This window comes from Neodiprion pinetum, chromosome 1 (genome assembly GCF_021155775.2).
Source record: "Neodiprion pinetum isolate iyNeoPine1 chromosome 1, iyNeoPine1.2, whole genome shotgun sequence".
NCBI lineage: Eukaryota > Metazoa > Arthropoda > Insecta > Hymenoptera > Diprionidae > Neodiprion > Neodiprion pinetum.
Genome location: NC_060232.1, coordinates 30,946,583 through 30,962,599, shown reverse-complemented (window position 1 = coordinate 30,962,599; position 16,017 = coordinate 30,946,583). Strand labels below are relative to the sequence as shown.

General features: G+C 34.4%; 4 protein-coding genes across 6 annotated transcripts; 3 read left to right on the top strand and 1 right to left on the bottom strand.

Moving 5' to 3' along the window:
- The first annotated feature begins 116 nt into the window (after positions 1 to 116).
- On the top strand, positions 117 to 1,778 carry LOC124214970 (carbohydrate sulfotransferase 11). The gene is made up of 5 exons (XM_046617792.2): positions 117 to 435; positions 520 to 713; positions 795 to 914; positions 1,052 to 1,195; positions 1,268 to 1,778. Exons 1-5 carry the CDS (start codon positions 181 to 183, stop codon positions 1,641 to 1,643), a joined length of 1,089 nt encoding a protein of 362 aa, XP_046473748.1. The 5' UTR covers positions 117 to 180; the 3' UTR covers positions 1,644 to 1,778.
- Positions 1,779 to 2,390: 612 nt separating this feature from the next.
- LOC124214865 (putative leucine-rich repeat-containing protein DDB_G0290503) lies at positions 2,391 to 7,110 on the top strand. Its single transcript, XM_069135832.1, has 12 exons — positions 2,391 to 2,551; positions 2,662 to 2,872; positions 3,560 to 3,711; positions 3,860 to 4,029; positions 4,297 to 4,568; positions 4,663 to 4,880; positions 5,004 to 5,157; positions 5,253 to 5,660; positions 5,763 to 6,125; positions 6,384 to 6,512; positions 6,585 to 6,695; positions 6,887 to 7,110. Exons 2-12 carry the CDS (start codon positions 2,693 to 2,695, stop codon positions 6,989 to 6,991), a joined length of 2,262 nt encoding a protein of 753 aa, XP_068991933.1. The 5' UTR covers positions 2,391 to 2,551; positions 2,662 to 2,692; the 3' UTR covers positions 6,992 to 7,110.
- Positions 7,111 to 7,116: 6 nt separating this feature from the next.
- On the bottom strand, positions 7,117 to 12,825 carry Uba2 (Ubiquitin-like activating enzyme 2). 2 transcript variants are annotated; one of them, XM_069135857.1, is made up of 10 exons: positions 12,554 to 12,825; positions 12,021 to 12,380; positions 11,239 to 11,393; positions 10,781 to 11,068; positions 10,592 to 10,659; positions 9,979 to 10,197; positions 9,402 to 9,659; positions 8,995 to 9,315; positions 8,547 to 8,815; positions 7,117 to 8,352 (listed from the first exon to the last, which is right to left on the bottom strand). In XM_069135857.1, exons 2-10 carry the CDS (start codon positions 12,162 to 12,164, stop codon positions 7,948 to 7,950), a joined length of 2,127 nt encoding a protein of 708 aa, XP_068991958.1. In that variant the 5' UTR covers positions 12,165 to 12,380; positions 12,554 to 12,825; the 3' UTR covers positions 7,117 to 7,947. The 2 variants fall into 2 exon arrangements, with proteins under 2 accessions (XP_068991958.1, XP_046473585.1); XM_046617629.2 differs by having other exon boundaries at positions 12,021 to 12,230.
- Atac2 (Ada2a-containing complex component 2) lies at positions 12,047 to 15,980 on the top strand. 2 transcript variants are annotated; one of them, XM_046617648.2, is made up of 6 exons: positions 12,047 to 13,023; positions 13,177 to 13,325; positions 13,467 to 13,694; positions 13,830 to 14,192; positions 14,338 to 14,868; positions 14,984 to 15,980. In XM_046617648.2, the coding sequence occupies exons 1-6, from the start codon at positions 12,617 to 12,619 to the stop codon at positions 15,337 to 15,339; spliced, it is 2,034 nt and encodes a 677-aa protein (XP_046473604.1). In that variant the 5' UTR covers positions 12,047 to 12,616; the 3' UTR covers positions 15,340 to 15,980. The 2 variants fall into 2 exon arrangements, with proteins under 2 accessions (XP_046473604.1, XP_046473597.1); XM_046617641.2 differs by having other exon boundaries at positions 12,050 to 13,023; positions 14,335 to 14,868; positions 14,984 to 15,907.
- The last annotated feature ends 37 nt before the right edge of the window (positions 15,981 to 16,017 follow it).

Sequence of the window (16,017 nt, the reverse complement as noted above, 5' to 3'; positions counted from 1 at the left end):
AAGAAAAAGTAGTTTATACACTGAATATTATCGCAGAAACTCTGTGTCTGTGACCAATATTTCTTTCATCTATAAACAATAGCTCAGCAGGAGTGGGCAGTGGTAGACTGATAAATTTTATCTGCTTGACCACTCCCACTACATTCAAAACCGGATGCTCACCATCTTTCAGGAAAAAGCATGCGGAAAAGTTCCTTTGCAGTTGCAAATATGCTGACAAAGAGGCTATACATAAAATATTTACTTGTGTGTCTAATACTTTACACGTTTATATTTGTTTTGCAGAAGAGATTAAAAACTTTTCCTTCTGGAAAAGAATGTACTCTTACTCACAATGCAACTAAACAATTTATTAAAATAGGCAATGAAATTTCCAGTGGCAACATACCGGAACTCGAGTATGATGGTATAAAAAGCAGACTGACCGATTCACAGGTATGACATAAATTAGTATAAATCATATGGAAATTTATTGAGGAATTAGTGCACTAAAAGACTATTTCTTTTTTATTTTCACAGAACATGCCACACCTCTGGTCAATCTTGAAAATGTGTGGTCAATACAACCTTAGAACACCTCTTGTGAAGAGGCATTATTTACACAACCCAAATAATACATCGATGTATTGTTGGATTCGCAAAGTTGCATCCACAAGTTTTATTAAATTGTTTTCCGATATGAGGAATCGGAGTATTTCAAAGGATTACTATAAGTACTATTTTTTATTTTGCACATGTTCATTTAGTCTGTTCTAAAAACTAAACAGTATTATATACATATTTATCCTTTGCAGAGAAATTGATGTTTTGTCTCCAAAAACAATTAAAGAACTAGAAGATTTGGTCAACGACAGTAAAGTGTTTAAATTTTTAGTCATACGTCATCCCTTTCAGAGAATTGTATCGTCATACAGGTATAATTGCGATATACAATATTATTTTCACCAACTGTATACAAATATTCTCTTTCAACGTTCATTGTAATTCGTGATTTAGTGTACTATTAGATTATGAAATTTTCTCATTCATAAATTGGTTTATTAAATTTCAGAGATCGAATAGAAGACAATACAAAGTACACGGCGCAAGCTTGGAAATACACTAAGATGATATTCCACTTGACAAGACCAGAAATATTTTACAAAAACGGGACAACTGGCAGCTCATTGAATAGAATATTTCATAATAATAAAAGGTAAGGCAAATGTACCAATTTCATAAATGGTAGATGCAGACAATAAACAAAAAGCTTGTTTCTTAATTCTAGATTAAAATTGGTTCCTACTTTCAAAGAGTTTGTAACTTGGTTACTACAAGAACCCACATCAAACGATGATGTGCACTGGGATAGTTATTATTCGCATTGCTCAGTCTGCGATGTGAAGTACAATTTCGTTATGAAACTAGAAGATTATTCCATCGAAACGATTGATTTTATTTTTTCAAAAATGGGAATAACTAAAAACCAGTTCTTTATGCCAAGACTTCAAGCAACCCGAAACGGTTTCACAGATAACTATCGCACATGCAGTTACTTCAAAGATCTGACACAGGAGACAATTTTCAAACTGTATCAACGATATAAAATTGATTTCCAAATGTTCAATTATACTCACGAAAATTACTTAAAATGCGCTCATTGAGACGAAAATAATGAAATACGTATACTAGGAGTCAAAAATATTGTATGCTATTAAGGATTAATTGGTAATTAAGCAGATAGATGTCAGTGTATTGTCCTCGTTAAACATCGCGCAGAACGCAGTTACTCATCTACATTTGAATAAAGTAATCTAAAGTTAAGTTGTGGAAGTTTGTGATGCCTGTGTCACAATACATTAATTTCAATTGTTGATTCATTCCGTCTACCGCTGGTCCATTTATCGAAACGGGAACAAGGTACGGCACAAATTTGAATTTGAATATTTAAATTTTTAACAGGCTGAAGTTAGTAACGTTAACATGAAGAAACGTGGGTGAAAAATCATTGTATCGCAATTTTAAAGTGACTAAAATAGTTGAGTAAGTTGAGTTATCAAAATATGAATATATTTCTTCTTATTATAATTTACGGCGTCCCCAGATAGTCCTAAAATTGCGAAATAACGATTTTTTCCGAAACGTGAACCGTTAAAATAACGTTACCAACTTTTTTACGCGGGATGCCCGCGAATACTACGTACGGTAGTAATAAGAGCGATATGGTTTTGATATGGTACGTATCGTTTTCTCAGGTCTATAATCCGAATATACCTGTAAAACTATAGGTATTTTCGTATCATGATTAATCGATGCAGAAACATCATCGTTAAAACAATGATTTCAGCGGGATCATGGGCCTATATTACGCGGCGGAAGTATAAATTCAAACAGAACACAAGCGCTGCCCGATGAGATTGGCGGTTGCGAATCAGTTGCTTATTGAATCACAAAAGTAATAAACGTACTTATAAGTTGCGGTTTTCATCGCTATTGTTAAATGATCAGCAACTAATTACAAATTATCATTAAGTTATCAGGTAGCGAACAACAACGGGGTTACAAATCAACGGTACGTAATTTTATATTCATTTATTATCCCGAAGAATTGCACGTTCAATATAAGATTTAAGCTTTTCTTTGAATGCGTACATACGTTCAATCTTACCAATATTAATTTAGATAGACCACGTGGAAATAAAAACCACTCATAATGATGCTGAATGAATATCTCGTTAAATCAGCGAAAAATCCGAAAATCGATGAAACGAAAACCAACACTCAGGGTCAGAGTCACAGCCAGAGTCTAAGCGAGCAGCAAACTCCTTTGGACCGATTTACAGAGACTCGGAGCTCTCAATCACAAAACCAGATTCTTGTTCCTCGAAATTGGGTGGGTAATTTTTAAAAATTATGACAATCTTTTAAAAGTTCCGATTTTTTGTCATTTTCTATACGTTTATGGAATATTCTTCATTCCTAAGCATCATAAAACGCGAATAAAAAGCATTTGACAGTGAAGCCTACTTTGTATGCGCACCTTCACTGGAAAATTTACGGAAAACTGTTCATCATGATATGACAAAGTCAATTTTCTATTCGTAAAACTAAATCTGCGGTTAATCGTATGTTCAGAAAATACCGTAATTTGCTGGCAGCATTTTCCTATATCATATTCTAGTATATAATGGATTCTAATTCCAACTCATAATGTTGTAAATTATCAAAAAACTCGAAAACCAATATTCATGCTCTGAATTTTTTTTTTTTGTATATAATTCAAGAGTTAAACACGTTTTATCGTATCTTTTATCTATTCCTACTCAATTGTCTATTTCTACAGACTATAAGCCAGATTTAACTGTAAAATTCTTTCAATATTTGAATGCTAGCTAAAACCATGGGAGTTAAAATATGGACTATTTTTCAATACCGAATAATGAAGTCACTTTAGCAAAGTTATTTGTATGTAAGATACAAAATTCCAATGGTAGACACATATTACTCGTCAGTTCGGATGAGTTTAAAGAATATTTTTCTGCGAAAAATCGTGCTATTTGCTTTGCATTTAAATCGATAGGTTCAATTGACGGATGTGAAAGATGAACTCGCAGAAACCGATCGACAAATTAAAACACTCAAACGAAGAATTCACGATGAGGAGAAAAGTAACGAAGTAATGGTAAAAATCATCAACCAAAATAATAAAGGAGAAATTGAAATGACCGAACGGTAATGCACATACCTGATACCTCTTTATATTACTTCGAAAGTATGTTACTGTATCGCTTCTTATTATGTACATTCTAGTATAGCCAATTACGGCCACACGATAAGTTCGAATTTGCAATAATGAGTAATTGAATTCTACTTAACACAGAAAAAAATCGTCCCAAGAACTGATGTCCACCATCAAAGAAAAAATGAATGTACTACCAAATAGACTTGAAGGTTCCAAAAAGAGTAAAACCAGTCTATCTCAGTCATATGATAGCTTGTGTTTAGAACAAAACGAAATAAAATGTTTAGTCATGACATTTAAAAACACAGGTAATTTTTGGCTCTTATATAATTTAAGTATACATGACTAGCTTGCCTTATTTAAGATGAATGATGATTATTAAAATACTTACGCAAGGATACTAACACTATTATTTTTAAGATAGCATTTATGAAATCATGAAGGCATAAAATTTCGTAAAGCGGAGAATTTTTTCTCTAATGTGTCATGGGTTTACTAGTTGTTAAAAGTATCGTGTTCACTATTTGCTGTGCAAAATTTACATGTACATATATATAATTCTTGGTGATTTACAGTTTTATATGAAAAAAAAGAACTGCAGAAGGAACTGAGAGCGAAATACGATGAAAGCTTGATTATCCAAACAAAATGTCACGAAGTTGAGAAGAAAGTAATGGAAATGAATGAGTTGGTGTGCAACAAAATTCGTACATATGAAGAGCTCAGTCAAATGATTGAGAATAATCAACAACAGTGCAATGAGCAGATAATACAAATTACAGAAGTCATAAAAAATACTGAGACGAACTTAAAAGTGAAAGAAGAAGCGAAATATAAATTGGCAGTTGTGCGTACCTGATTTTATGTCACAGAACTGTAATTAATAGGTACGGATAAATATGTAAATGCAAATAATTTGCGAGAAACATTTTACATTCAAGGAAAATAATCGACTTTCAAAAATTTTCGACGACCTTAAGTGCAAATTCGAAGAGGAACAGCATAATTTCACAAAATATGAGAAGCAAGTGGAATATTTGAAACCAAAGGCACTGAATCTTAAGGAAAAAGTGTGTGATCTCAATAAGGAGATTTACAATATAAAAAATACAAAGCTTGCCGTAATATCAAACAAAGATTTAGAATTAGCTAAATACAGGTAAAGTGACTTACTTAAGGATAAAGGTAAAACCATAGTCAATTCTTTACACAGTTATGTAATACTTATTCCCAATAGATATAGTTGAGCTAACACGAATATGTATGAGTATTCGAATTACAGGAAGCAGCTACAGGATCTGAAACTGATAGACTCAGAGCAAATGAATAAACTAAAAGCAGCCATCTGTGATAATAGGAAATTATCAGATACCATAGCAAAAACAGATGAGGACACAGAACAATTGAAAAACACAATAGAAAGCAAAGATACTCAGGTAGAAGTGTTATTGCCGTGTGATCGAAAATTCGTAATAATTGCATATAACAAACTTTTATGTTCTCTATTGCGCATGATTCGAATTTATTTCAGATCAAACAGATCAACACAAAGTTGAACGGTGTGTTGGAGAAAAATAAGGAAATTTACATGAATATTGAGAGGCTGAATGAGGCATTAATAACCCAAGGAAAACAAGTTACACAGAATAAAAGTACTTCTGAGGTTTACACAACCAACAAAGACAAATACGATAAATCAGAAGCTGAACTCAAAGCAAAACTAGAAATAGTTCAACAGAATCTAAACGATAAATGCGATGAAAAAGCTAAGCTTCTGGAGAGGACGATTAATAAAGAAAATGATTTCTCTAAACAAATAAAGCAATTCGCAAGAGATTTCAAACAAAAGGATGAGCAGATTAAAGGTTTACAAAAAGCTGCAGAGAATTTGCAACTGGACATAGAACGGGATCAATTAGAGTATGACAGAGAAATACAGGTAAGGAATATTGTATTATATTGTATTATGCACATTGTGGTGAATATTTCTCAGCGAATGATATCGTAGTATATTTTAACTTTATTCGTCCGTTTTTATCAGCGTGCAACGCATATGTCAAAGCAATGTCAATTACTGGGACATGATAGGGAAATCAAAGAAAATAATATGCAAATTGGTGCTCTTAAACGTGAGCTAGTAGCTGCAAAGGCTAAACGTGAACAAATGAGTCAGAAGAATACTGCTGATTGCAAGGAGAATCAAAAACAGGAAACTAAAGCAAAACGAATAAGATGTGCATATGATGATCTCGATAAACAATATGCTATTATTCAACTAGAGAATGAAGAGCTTCAAAACAAATCAAGAGAAGCTAAAAGGTCAAGCAATGTTATACCTACACAAGGAGCCAATGAATTAAAGAACACCGATACATTTGTGGAATCACCTTCTGAAAAATTTCTGGTATTGATTCTGTGTAATGCTATTCTTGTAAAATCTCGTAGGCTCGGATATAGTACATCTAGAATTTTAAAAACATGTTATTTAGGTTTTTATAAGTATTTAGATTTTGAAAGAACCAAACTTAGTTAAAGAATAATACTTCAATTCTATGTGAAATCCGATTATAAGTCAAGAGATAAAGTTTCATGAATATCACTTGGCTAAGTAGTGATTCCTTTATCATTATCGGATAACCAATGACGTTTATATATTGTACAGACAAAACAAATTACAACTCCAAAGCCAATATTGAAATCAGCTGTGAAAGCTAGTCCACTAAAAATGCAGAAGGTACAGTTCGACATCGGACCCACCTCACAAATAAAAAGCATTAATCCACTGGATATTGTAAGTTGAGTTTGATCATTAAATAAATCAACTTAGAAAATGTACTACAGTATTTCTGTGATTTCTGTGTAGTTTGAAGAAGCCGAACGTCGCTATATCCAGGCAGTAGGATCAAACAAACCAAACTTTGCAAACATACTAAGTATTTCACAAGAGTCAGTGACACCAGCACCAGTCATTGATGTAAGATTTACTGTTAAATTAAATTTCGGGTCAATGCGTCAACTCTCAATTTTGATATATCTTTTCATTGTAGAATGAAAAAAATTCCAGACGACATGCAATTAAATTTGAGGAATTTAGAAGTCTGAATCTAATGCGTAAATGAATAGAATTTTGATTGTGAAAGTCATTGTCAATTTTTCAATTTTCAGATGCCACCTAAAGAACAAACTCGCAAATTTTTCAAGCGTTCTAGAGCGGAGCAAAAGAAAGTTGTCTCTACATCCAATACACCGGATCCCTACGAAATGCCTTAAATTCATACTGTATATATTCATGTATCATTTTTACTATAATTAACATGAAACAATTTTACTTAATGAAGACGAAGAATATTTAACAATAATCGGAATCAAATAAATCGAGAATAATTAGAACAGAATTTATATAAAAAACATAATCATTTATTTTTTAGAAAAATGTTATATTATAGGATCCTTCTTTCGATTACAGATCTGAGTTTGGGTCTGTTCTCAAACCCTTACATCTCTAATGTCCTAAGAAGTGTAGTTAAATGTTCTACACAGTGACTGGATAATTAGTTCTGATAGAATAAAGAATAAAAATGAAAAACCAATATTTTTATGAAATGATGAAACACAAATACGTCATGTGTGAAGATTATGAACCGTCTATTTTTAAGATTATTTTAATAGTGAACGCAAAACCACTACTACATCATTTGTACACTTGCTGTTGCTGAGAAGTAATATAAATTTCACACATTAGAATTTTAGACACAACGCCAAAAAAACTGTCTATCTTTGTGAAATACTTTTCATATTTATCATAACTCCGTGTTCTCCACAAAAGTAAAACTTGATTGTATCGAAGAATCGAATATTACGCCAAGGGATTTTCCAAATACAATTTTAAAGACCAGACTTCGAACTTGTGCCTGACGTTTTGTTTAACAAAACAAAAAAATCATCATTGTTACAATTGTACCTAAATAGTCAATGGATTTACATGTCACACAGTAAAATTGCAAGAGTAACAGCTTAGTAGTTTCGCAAATATCTAAATTAATCTACTTTGATGTACTTCATTCAGACTGGTTCAGGTATTTAATATAAATATTGGGTAGATTAATGATGTTGAAAAATATCAGAATGTTGGTAAATGGATTGTGTTGAAAAATGTTATTGGACAACTGGCGTCTTACCAATATTATGCTGACACATTTAGATACGTTCAGGTAATTACTGGTATACTATTCTGCCCTTTGCTGTTTTACTGTAGGGGGTATCGGTGTTTCGTCTCCTTCATCATAAACAATGAGGCACTCTTCATCCAATAAGGGCTTATGTTTCTGGAGCATACATTTATTCGGTATAACCTGAGCTTCCGTTTCGTACTTTGTTTCGCTGGGTTTGTTGGTGTGTTTAGTTGGTGACACGCTTTTTTGGTAAATGCACTGCATGTCTGAGTCAGAGTCTTCAATGATGCATATATCATCATCTTCGTATCCGTTACTGTTTTCTGTTCGTTGTTTCTTGTTAACAACATCTGGCGGAGGAGTGACTGTTTTACGTTTCTTGGAAACATCAGCATCAGATGATTGAGGTGTTACTTCAGTTTCTACTAAGACCACTGCATCCTGATCAAATTTCTCCACCTAAGTAATTATGCGATCATTAGTGTGTAAATGTATAGTGTTGATATTCGCGAGAAATCACACAACCCAAAAACATATAATCCATCAGATGTTCATATTATGATACTTGATAAGTCGAGGTGTGATTTTCACCGCAAAAGTTGCACCGTTATATTATCAATGATTGTTTAGAAAAGGGAGTGTTTCGAATTTACCTTTCCGTTTGAAGTAGATGGTTCTTTGCTACCGTCATCTTCTTCCTTTGGTTTCAGATCCTCGGGATCTGCAGCAATAAGAAAGTCTGGGGTTTGGCCTTTGACGGCAGGTGCTTCTCTCTGGACGATGGTGATTGTCAGTGAGTAATTCTGAAGAAAATCATCAGCTTTCAGAATTGTTCCATCTCTGATGCCTAATTGTTCTAAGATCCTGCCATTGTTCGCCTCAGTTTCACCCTCCTCACTACTGATTACAACGATACCTTTACCTGAAAGGAAATTGTTTTAAATATAAAAATTTAACATTGTAATGAAAAAAAAACTTACACAAGTGCACTAAACAATTTACGAAATTGCCAGGATTCAGAATCACCATGCCCATAAATTTGAAAGGAAAGAAATAATGCTGCTAGTCGTACTAACTTAAAAATAATATTCATTGCCTCACCGTCAATCATAACATCAGGTGCAATCATATTGAGACGAGTCTTCAGCACTGTTTCCTCTAGTTCCTTAACTGTCATCTTCGTGGTGTCTAAGGCAAGTGTGACTTGAGGAGTTGGTGCACACACGTAACACAAAGGATTGGGTGGATTAACTGATTTTTCAGGGACCAGTAGTAAATTTTTATGGTTGGGTTTTGACCGTAGATAAACGGACCTGCATGCCTTCAAGTTGTCTAGTAGGATACGAAATGCATGAAGAACCACAATGCCTGCAATAATGGCGTTGGTAGTGGCGATTGCAGGTATGATGTTTCCTGCCATGGCTAAATGGGGAATAAATATAAGCATTAATTAGTAGTTAGTTTTCTAACGGCAGGCCAAGAAATACAACATACATTCATGTACTCACATTTTATGTCAAATCGATTTTTTTGCGCAATACCAAAAATATATGCTCGTATGTTTGCACATGCGGCGACAAAGTCCATGGCACTCTGGTCATCCTTATCCCAAACTAAATGGTCAGAGGGACATTTCTTCTGACGTTCTGCTAATTCTTTACTTAAACTCTTAATAGACTGTGCAAATACTGAACCACAATCGGCAATACTCCATTGCCTTTGATCCCGAAGTCCAGGTTCTACTGTGTCCTTACTGCAGCCTGCCACTGGTTAGCAATCACAGAAAATTAAATCTTTAGTGAACAAGTATTGTGCATCTAAGACCATGGAATAATACAATCCAGCAGATTTTTCAACTGATTTCCTTGACTTCAATCACAGAGAATAATTCTAAGTTCCTAAAATTTATCCAGTTGTATTTAAAATGAGAATAAATTGTAACCGTAGTAAAAAGTAGAAGTCTTTGTTTGAGTTGCTGGAATTGCTGTTAAAAATATTTTATACACCATATTTATATGCAAAAGTTTCATGAAGTACAGCGTAAGAAGAACAGATCATTTTAGACTACTGCCTGTCAGTGTGTACCTCCATCTGGTAAATCAGTCCAGATCAAAGGTACGGGCGGCCTTCGTTTCTTCCATAGATTGTCCATACTAAGAAGGTACATAATATCATCATGAAATAATTTCATGAATAATTTTTCAGCATCATAACCACTGGACTGAGCCCAGGTGCGAGTTGAGACCCGATCTACATTCCCTTTATCATTTGATTCTGTCTGTAATGCACCTTCACCCGCAGTATCTGAAATGAATAAAAAGATGCAATGAAGCATAATATGCAGATTAAGAGTTCAGGGTGACCTGGGTCTATCACTCCATTAGCTACCAATGTATTCCTCATGAAAATCTGCGACTGAAACGTATTTTATTTCTCATACGAAATTTGTTGTTTGCATCTAATGGCTTAGAATAAGTCTCGTGGTTCCTCAATTGACCGTCATGCGCTTGGCAGCTGTCCTGAGCAATCAGATATTACTGGATTGGCCAATTTCAAACGGTTGTAATTCACACACGACAATTTTCGTATCAAAAGTGAAAAAACGTCTCGTCACACACTTCAACAAGGAACATATTGGTAGCCAATTGAGTCGTAGTTCTGGGTTACTTTCAATATAAATCGTTGGTTAAATAACTACCAGCTGCTTCTGGGTCCGCCGTATCAGGTGAAACATCTTGATCTGGATCTTCCTCGCCGAAAAGTTGACTTGAAGATAGAAAGGGAAAATATAGTTATTGCAATTGACACATCAAAAATCACAAAGCAGAAGTCATTTCTCAATCTGAATTAAAATTGGGGCCAGATGATAAAAACATTAGACCCTTACTTGAATAAATGTTTTGCCCAGACGATACAATGGATTGGTTCACTAGGAGTGTTACGAATGGTGCAACCAGGATAAGTTTTCTGGGGAGCTTTTGTGGTGCATTCATAACACTGGCTCAATCCTTTTTTAATGAGTTCAACTTGACCTTCGTAACCAGCTGTTCCAGATTCAATCAAAGGTATATCAGAGGCTAGACACATGCGATTTACATGATTTCTTGCTGCTCTGTTGTCCAGAGCATTCATCACTAGATTAAACTTTTTGAAGAAGCTGACACCATAATCTGAACTGTAAATGAATATATCATTGCTTTTTAAAAGAAGATACTCAGAATCCAGCATAAGTTTTGTTTAAATTTTGGATATACATCGAACATGAATTTGATTGAAGAATAGCCTATAATGGATGTCGAGGATGATCCACATAGAAATCTATAAGAATTACTGGAAACTACTCACGTGGTAATACTATCATGATAATGAGTAATTTTTACATCTGGGTTGAACTTTAATGCTGTTTCCCGGGCAACTGCAGCTTTTGATTTGCCAACATGTTGCTTATGGAAGAGAAACTGCCTGTTCAAGTTACTCACATCAATAGTATCCAAATCAATCTGAAAAAGGGGATTTAATTTCAATTTTCAGGATAGTAGTATAAAATTCTTAAATAACTTTGGGATCAAACATCATAGTTGAAGAAACAGAACATCGGCTGATGTAACACTTTGCATCTTCAAATTCCCCTCGTAAAATGTTTTAGCATTAAAGTACTTGAGTGTAGAGCATTTGATTATACAAATCATTAGAATATATTTTGTTTGCTGAAATATTATTCTTATTTTCTGACATTCGATACAGACAATACCTTTGAAAATATCTTCTCGCTTTAATCCAAATTTATCAAACAGCTAAAACGACCCATTGAAGTAATGTTGATTACGACTTTCCATGACAAAATTATATTCTTCGTGACTTAGCAATGAAATTTAATTACCACAGCGTGAGAACATGCTCTGTTAGTTTATTAATGCTACAGTACTAGCTATTTCATTGAGTTATAACATATGATAAAAAAAATAGAAAATAAATCTAGATACAAAGCTTGAACAGTCATTTGAAAAAAAAATAATTAAGATTTGGAGCATACAGGTTTACAAGAAACAGTTTGTTGCTTTGAAGTACGGAGAGGTTAGGGCTCCTCAGATAAAATGCGCATAAATTCCAGTATTGTTCAGACTTACTATTTCGATATCAGTGAATCCCGTCATCACGAGATTTTTAAGTACCTCGCATCCAATTCCACCAGCACCCACAACCAAAACTTTACTCCGTAGCACAGCATTTTGTAGATCAGTGTCCAACACGCCGCTAATACTTGCCGCCATTTTTGACTCGTGTAAAATCTGTTACTGGCCTGGATTTTCATGGGTAACAAAATGTTGAGTGTGTACCTACACCAGAGAGAAACCTCCTACACACTGGTTCAGATGTCGCAACCCTGCATCCAAAGCCAGTGCTCGAGTACTTTTCACGTTAATTATTTCTTGATTGATTGAATATTTGTTGCGGTCATGTTCGTTATGATCAGTTTCCAATATTACCTAATAATTTTTTATAATGACAATCAAATAGGTATTTAAATCTCGACGATCTAGACGAAAACACCGGCTGTATAACGAGCTAAACAAGAAGAGTCATTCAATTCGATTATGGTCAATATTCTTTCAGCTATACAAGAATATCGCTTATAGTTTTAAAATAAAAGTTGATTTACATCATGATAATACCCATGTGTAGAGATGCACAGTTGAAAGCTTAGTTCCATAGTCGCATAACGATGGCGGAATCAATTGAGGAAGAGGTTAAGCTGAAGATTGAATCAGACCTGCCGGAGTTGACAAGATGTAAAAACTGTCAAGAGTTATGTGATCCGTACACTAAGCCTGCACTACATTGCTCAGGAGTTTGTAATGAGCATGTGCATGTCCAGTGCTTGAAGCGTGGTGGAGTACCTGGACCATGTATAGGCGACGTATTCTTTCAATATACTTGTTCCGACTGTAGTTCATCGAGGGAGGAAATTCTCACTAGGGATAAAATGTCGTGGTTGAATATCATTGTACTAACTCTGTACAATTTACGGGAGAAATCAAATGGGATAAGTAAGAGGGGATATTTTCATTGGAAGTCCGACATTAGTACATTTGTCGATCGCAACTGGGACTATCTGTTCAAGAAGTCTGTGTAAGTTGATTTTTTGCTATATGAAAAATTAGAATAAAACTAAATATAATCTATGTGCCATAAATGTAAAAAATGTTTTTACATAATTTATTAAATATTTTGAATATCTTGCTACAGAGTGTTAATCTTGCCTACTGTGACTATTCTTTTTAGGAAACGAAAAAAAAACTGGATAGGAACAATATCTGGTACACTATCTCACTATAGCGGCGTCTTTTTTAAATCAGGAACTACAGAACTCAACGAGTCGGGCTGGTGGAGGCTTATAGATACTGATCCTCCTCAGGTACTCATTGCTAAGAGTAAGTAACTGACAGTTATAAGAAATTCAAAGTCTTTCAAATGAGATCCTTGAAATTTTCTCTCAAAGAGGAATTCCAACAGATGCATAAACGTGTATTAAATTATGGGTATCCTTGTTTCTCTCATTGATATTTTCGTAGATGGGAAACTTGTGCTGGAACGTAAAAAGCAAATGGGTACTCTGTCCAAAGTAGTGGCAAAACAACGAATCAGTCCATCACCTTCTGAATCAAGCATTTCTGTCGGCGAAGATAGTAATTATGGCGGTGAATCATCGAGAAGTCAAGGACTGTCCATGTACTCGCGAGCTTACGTTCAACCCAGTGAAACATTATCAGATTTTCTACTAGCTGAAGACGACGTACATGGTATGCTCTAATGAATACTTCAGTTTGTTTGTTTCCTGAATTTGCACTAGATATTGGAGAATGCAACAAAATCTCATGGAACAACAAAAAGTCCTGGCATGGTATGTTATATATTATGTCAATTATGCTTTATAGATATGGATGTGCTGGACATAGACGATGGAATTGAGTTGAATGTTCGCCGTGAACCACCTTCCTTGACTGATTTAATGAGAGACTTTCAGTACCAGAGCTATCAACCGTATCAATCCTGCAATAACCAGCTTACACTTATGGACAACTTTACAACTGACTGGGAAATGAACGTTATTTCGTCTGCAACAATTCTAAGCAACCATAACGATGTTAAAGATGATGCAAATGATGATACCAAAGAAGAGGAACCATATGAAGAGGATAGTAGTGACAGTCTGAGCTCTCTCCAAGAACAACCAACGATATCTCTCTTTAATGTTTCAGAGAAACGAGACTGGCCCTGGAGGTACAAGAACATTGCTGGTACGTCATTTGAATCAACATATTTATTTTTTAAATTCTTACATTCGTATTCAAATAGTAAAAAACAAGTGGACCTAGTTTCGAGATGTATAAGCATAATATTTATTCTAAAAAATGTTGTTTAATGAAGATACTTCTTTAGCAGGTAATGTTGAAAAAAAAATTCGGATGAGTGAACAAGAAGAATCATATATTTTACAAAAAGTGGATAAGCGACACTTGGATTCAGCACCACCTGCTGTTAGGCGCTTATACAGAAAACTTGCAGTTCGAAAACTCAAGAGGGAACATGGTTTACCTGTATTTGATTTAGACTCTTTCGGTTGCAAATCAGACTTCTTACAACGAAATCGTAAAAGAAATAACCGTGTATTGGACAGATTTGTTAATGAAGGTTTAGGGGGTGCTTACGAAAAAAGATTACAAGGTTACAATGAACCAACAGCTGTTCATAGCCCATATACAAACAGAATCTTGAAACCTTTTATAAGAAGAGACACATCTTGTCGACCTCAGTGGCTCAAATTAATGGAAGAGCTCCAGGTTAAGGTCAATAAAAAGAATCCAGAATGGAAATTCTCCAAAGAAGCACCAATAGATTATTCTTATGTCAGACCACAGCACATTCCAGCAATAAATAGCTTGTGTAGCCAATTTTTCTGGCCTGGAATTGACTGTAAGTGTATATTCAATTAGTTAATGAATCACAAATGCATTCAATATACCACCATGCCTGCAGAATGAAACGATTATATAAATAACACGAAATCAAACAACCATGCTTGTTTCAGTAACGGAGTGCCTGCAGTATCCAGATTTCAGTTGTGTTGTGCTTTATAAGAAATTGGTCATTGGATTTGCAGTCTTGGTCCCAGATGTGGGATACAACGAGGCATATATTTCGTTTTTCGTAACTCGACCAGAATGGCGTCGAGTTGGTATCGGTACATTCATGTTATATCATTTGATTCAAACGTGCATGGGTAAAGATGTTACTCTACATGTATCTGCAACAAATCCTGCCTTAATACTGTATCAAAAATTCGGATTCAAAGTTGAAGAATTTATTCAAGATTTTTATGATAAATACATTCCACCAAATTCTCGAGATTGTCGACATGCTCTTTTTTTACGGCTAAGTCGATGAAATTTGACAACTCGTAAAAAAATTCTGATGCAGGTAGGGAAGTATGTACGTATGTTATTTGACATCAGCATATCACAACAATAGTCACCGTATCAATATATTGTTGGCAATTGAACTAGCAAAGCTTCAATTGTATAACTTCATACTGCATTTGAGACTACACTATTTATAATATGTTATATTGCCTTTGTCGAGATATTATGTAAATTTTGGATTAATAACTGAATTACGTTTATTCTACACACAACTAATAAAATCATTGTTAAAAATATTCTGTCTTTATCCAGCAAGTACCTGTATAATAAGTGTAGTACAAACTTGAAGGTAGATTTCGAGTATATTCTCATTCATGTAATCAACATATTTGTCATAATAAAGTTGCATGAAAGATCCATAATTAGGCGATAAGTTACTGGCGTCATGGATAATTTCTTCTTTTGACGTTATAGGTTATGTTCACCGTCAGTCACCTGTCAATCTTAATATGCCAAAATTTTAGTTGCCAAGTAAAATAATTTGAAAAATTTAACCAGGAAATATTTCAATAAATTAACATAACTGCTGTGAAATGTGTAGAACATAAATTACTAGTGTCTAATTCCTATCAACGAACGACGTTGTGACGTACGGAAGTTGATGGAAGGTTCGCTGACTAGCTCCGAGGCATTTCTCGAAAGT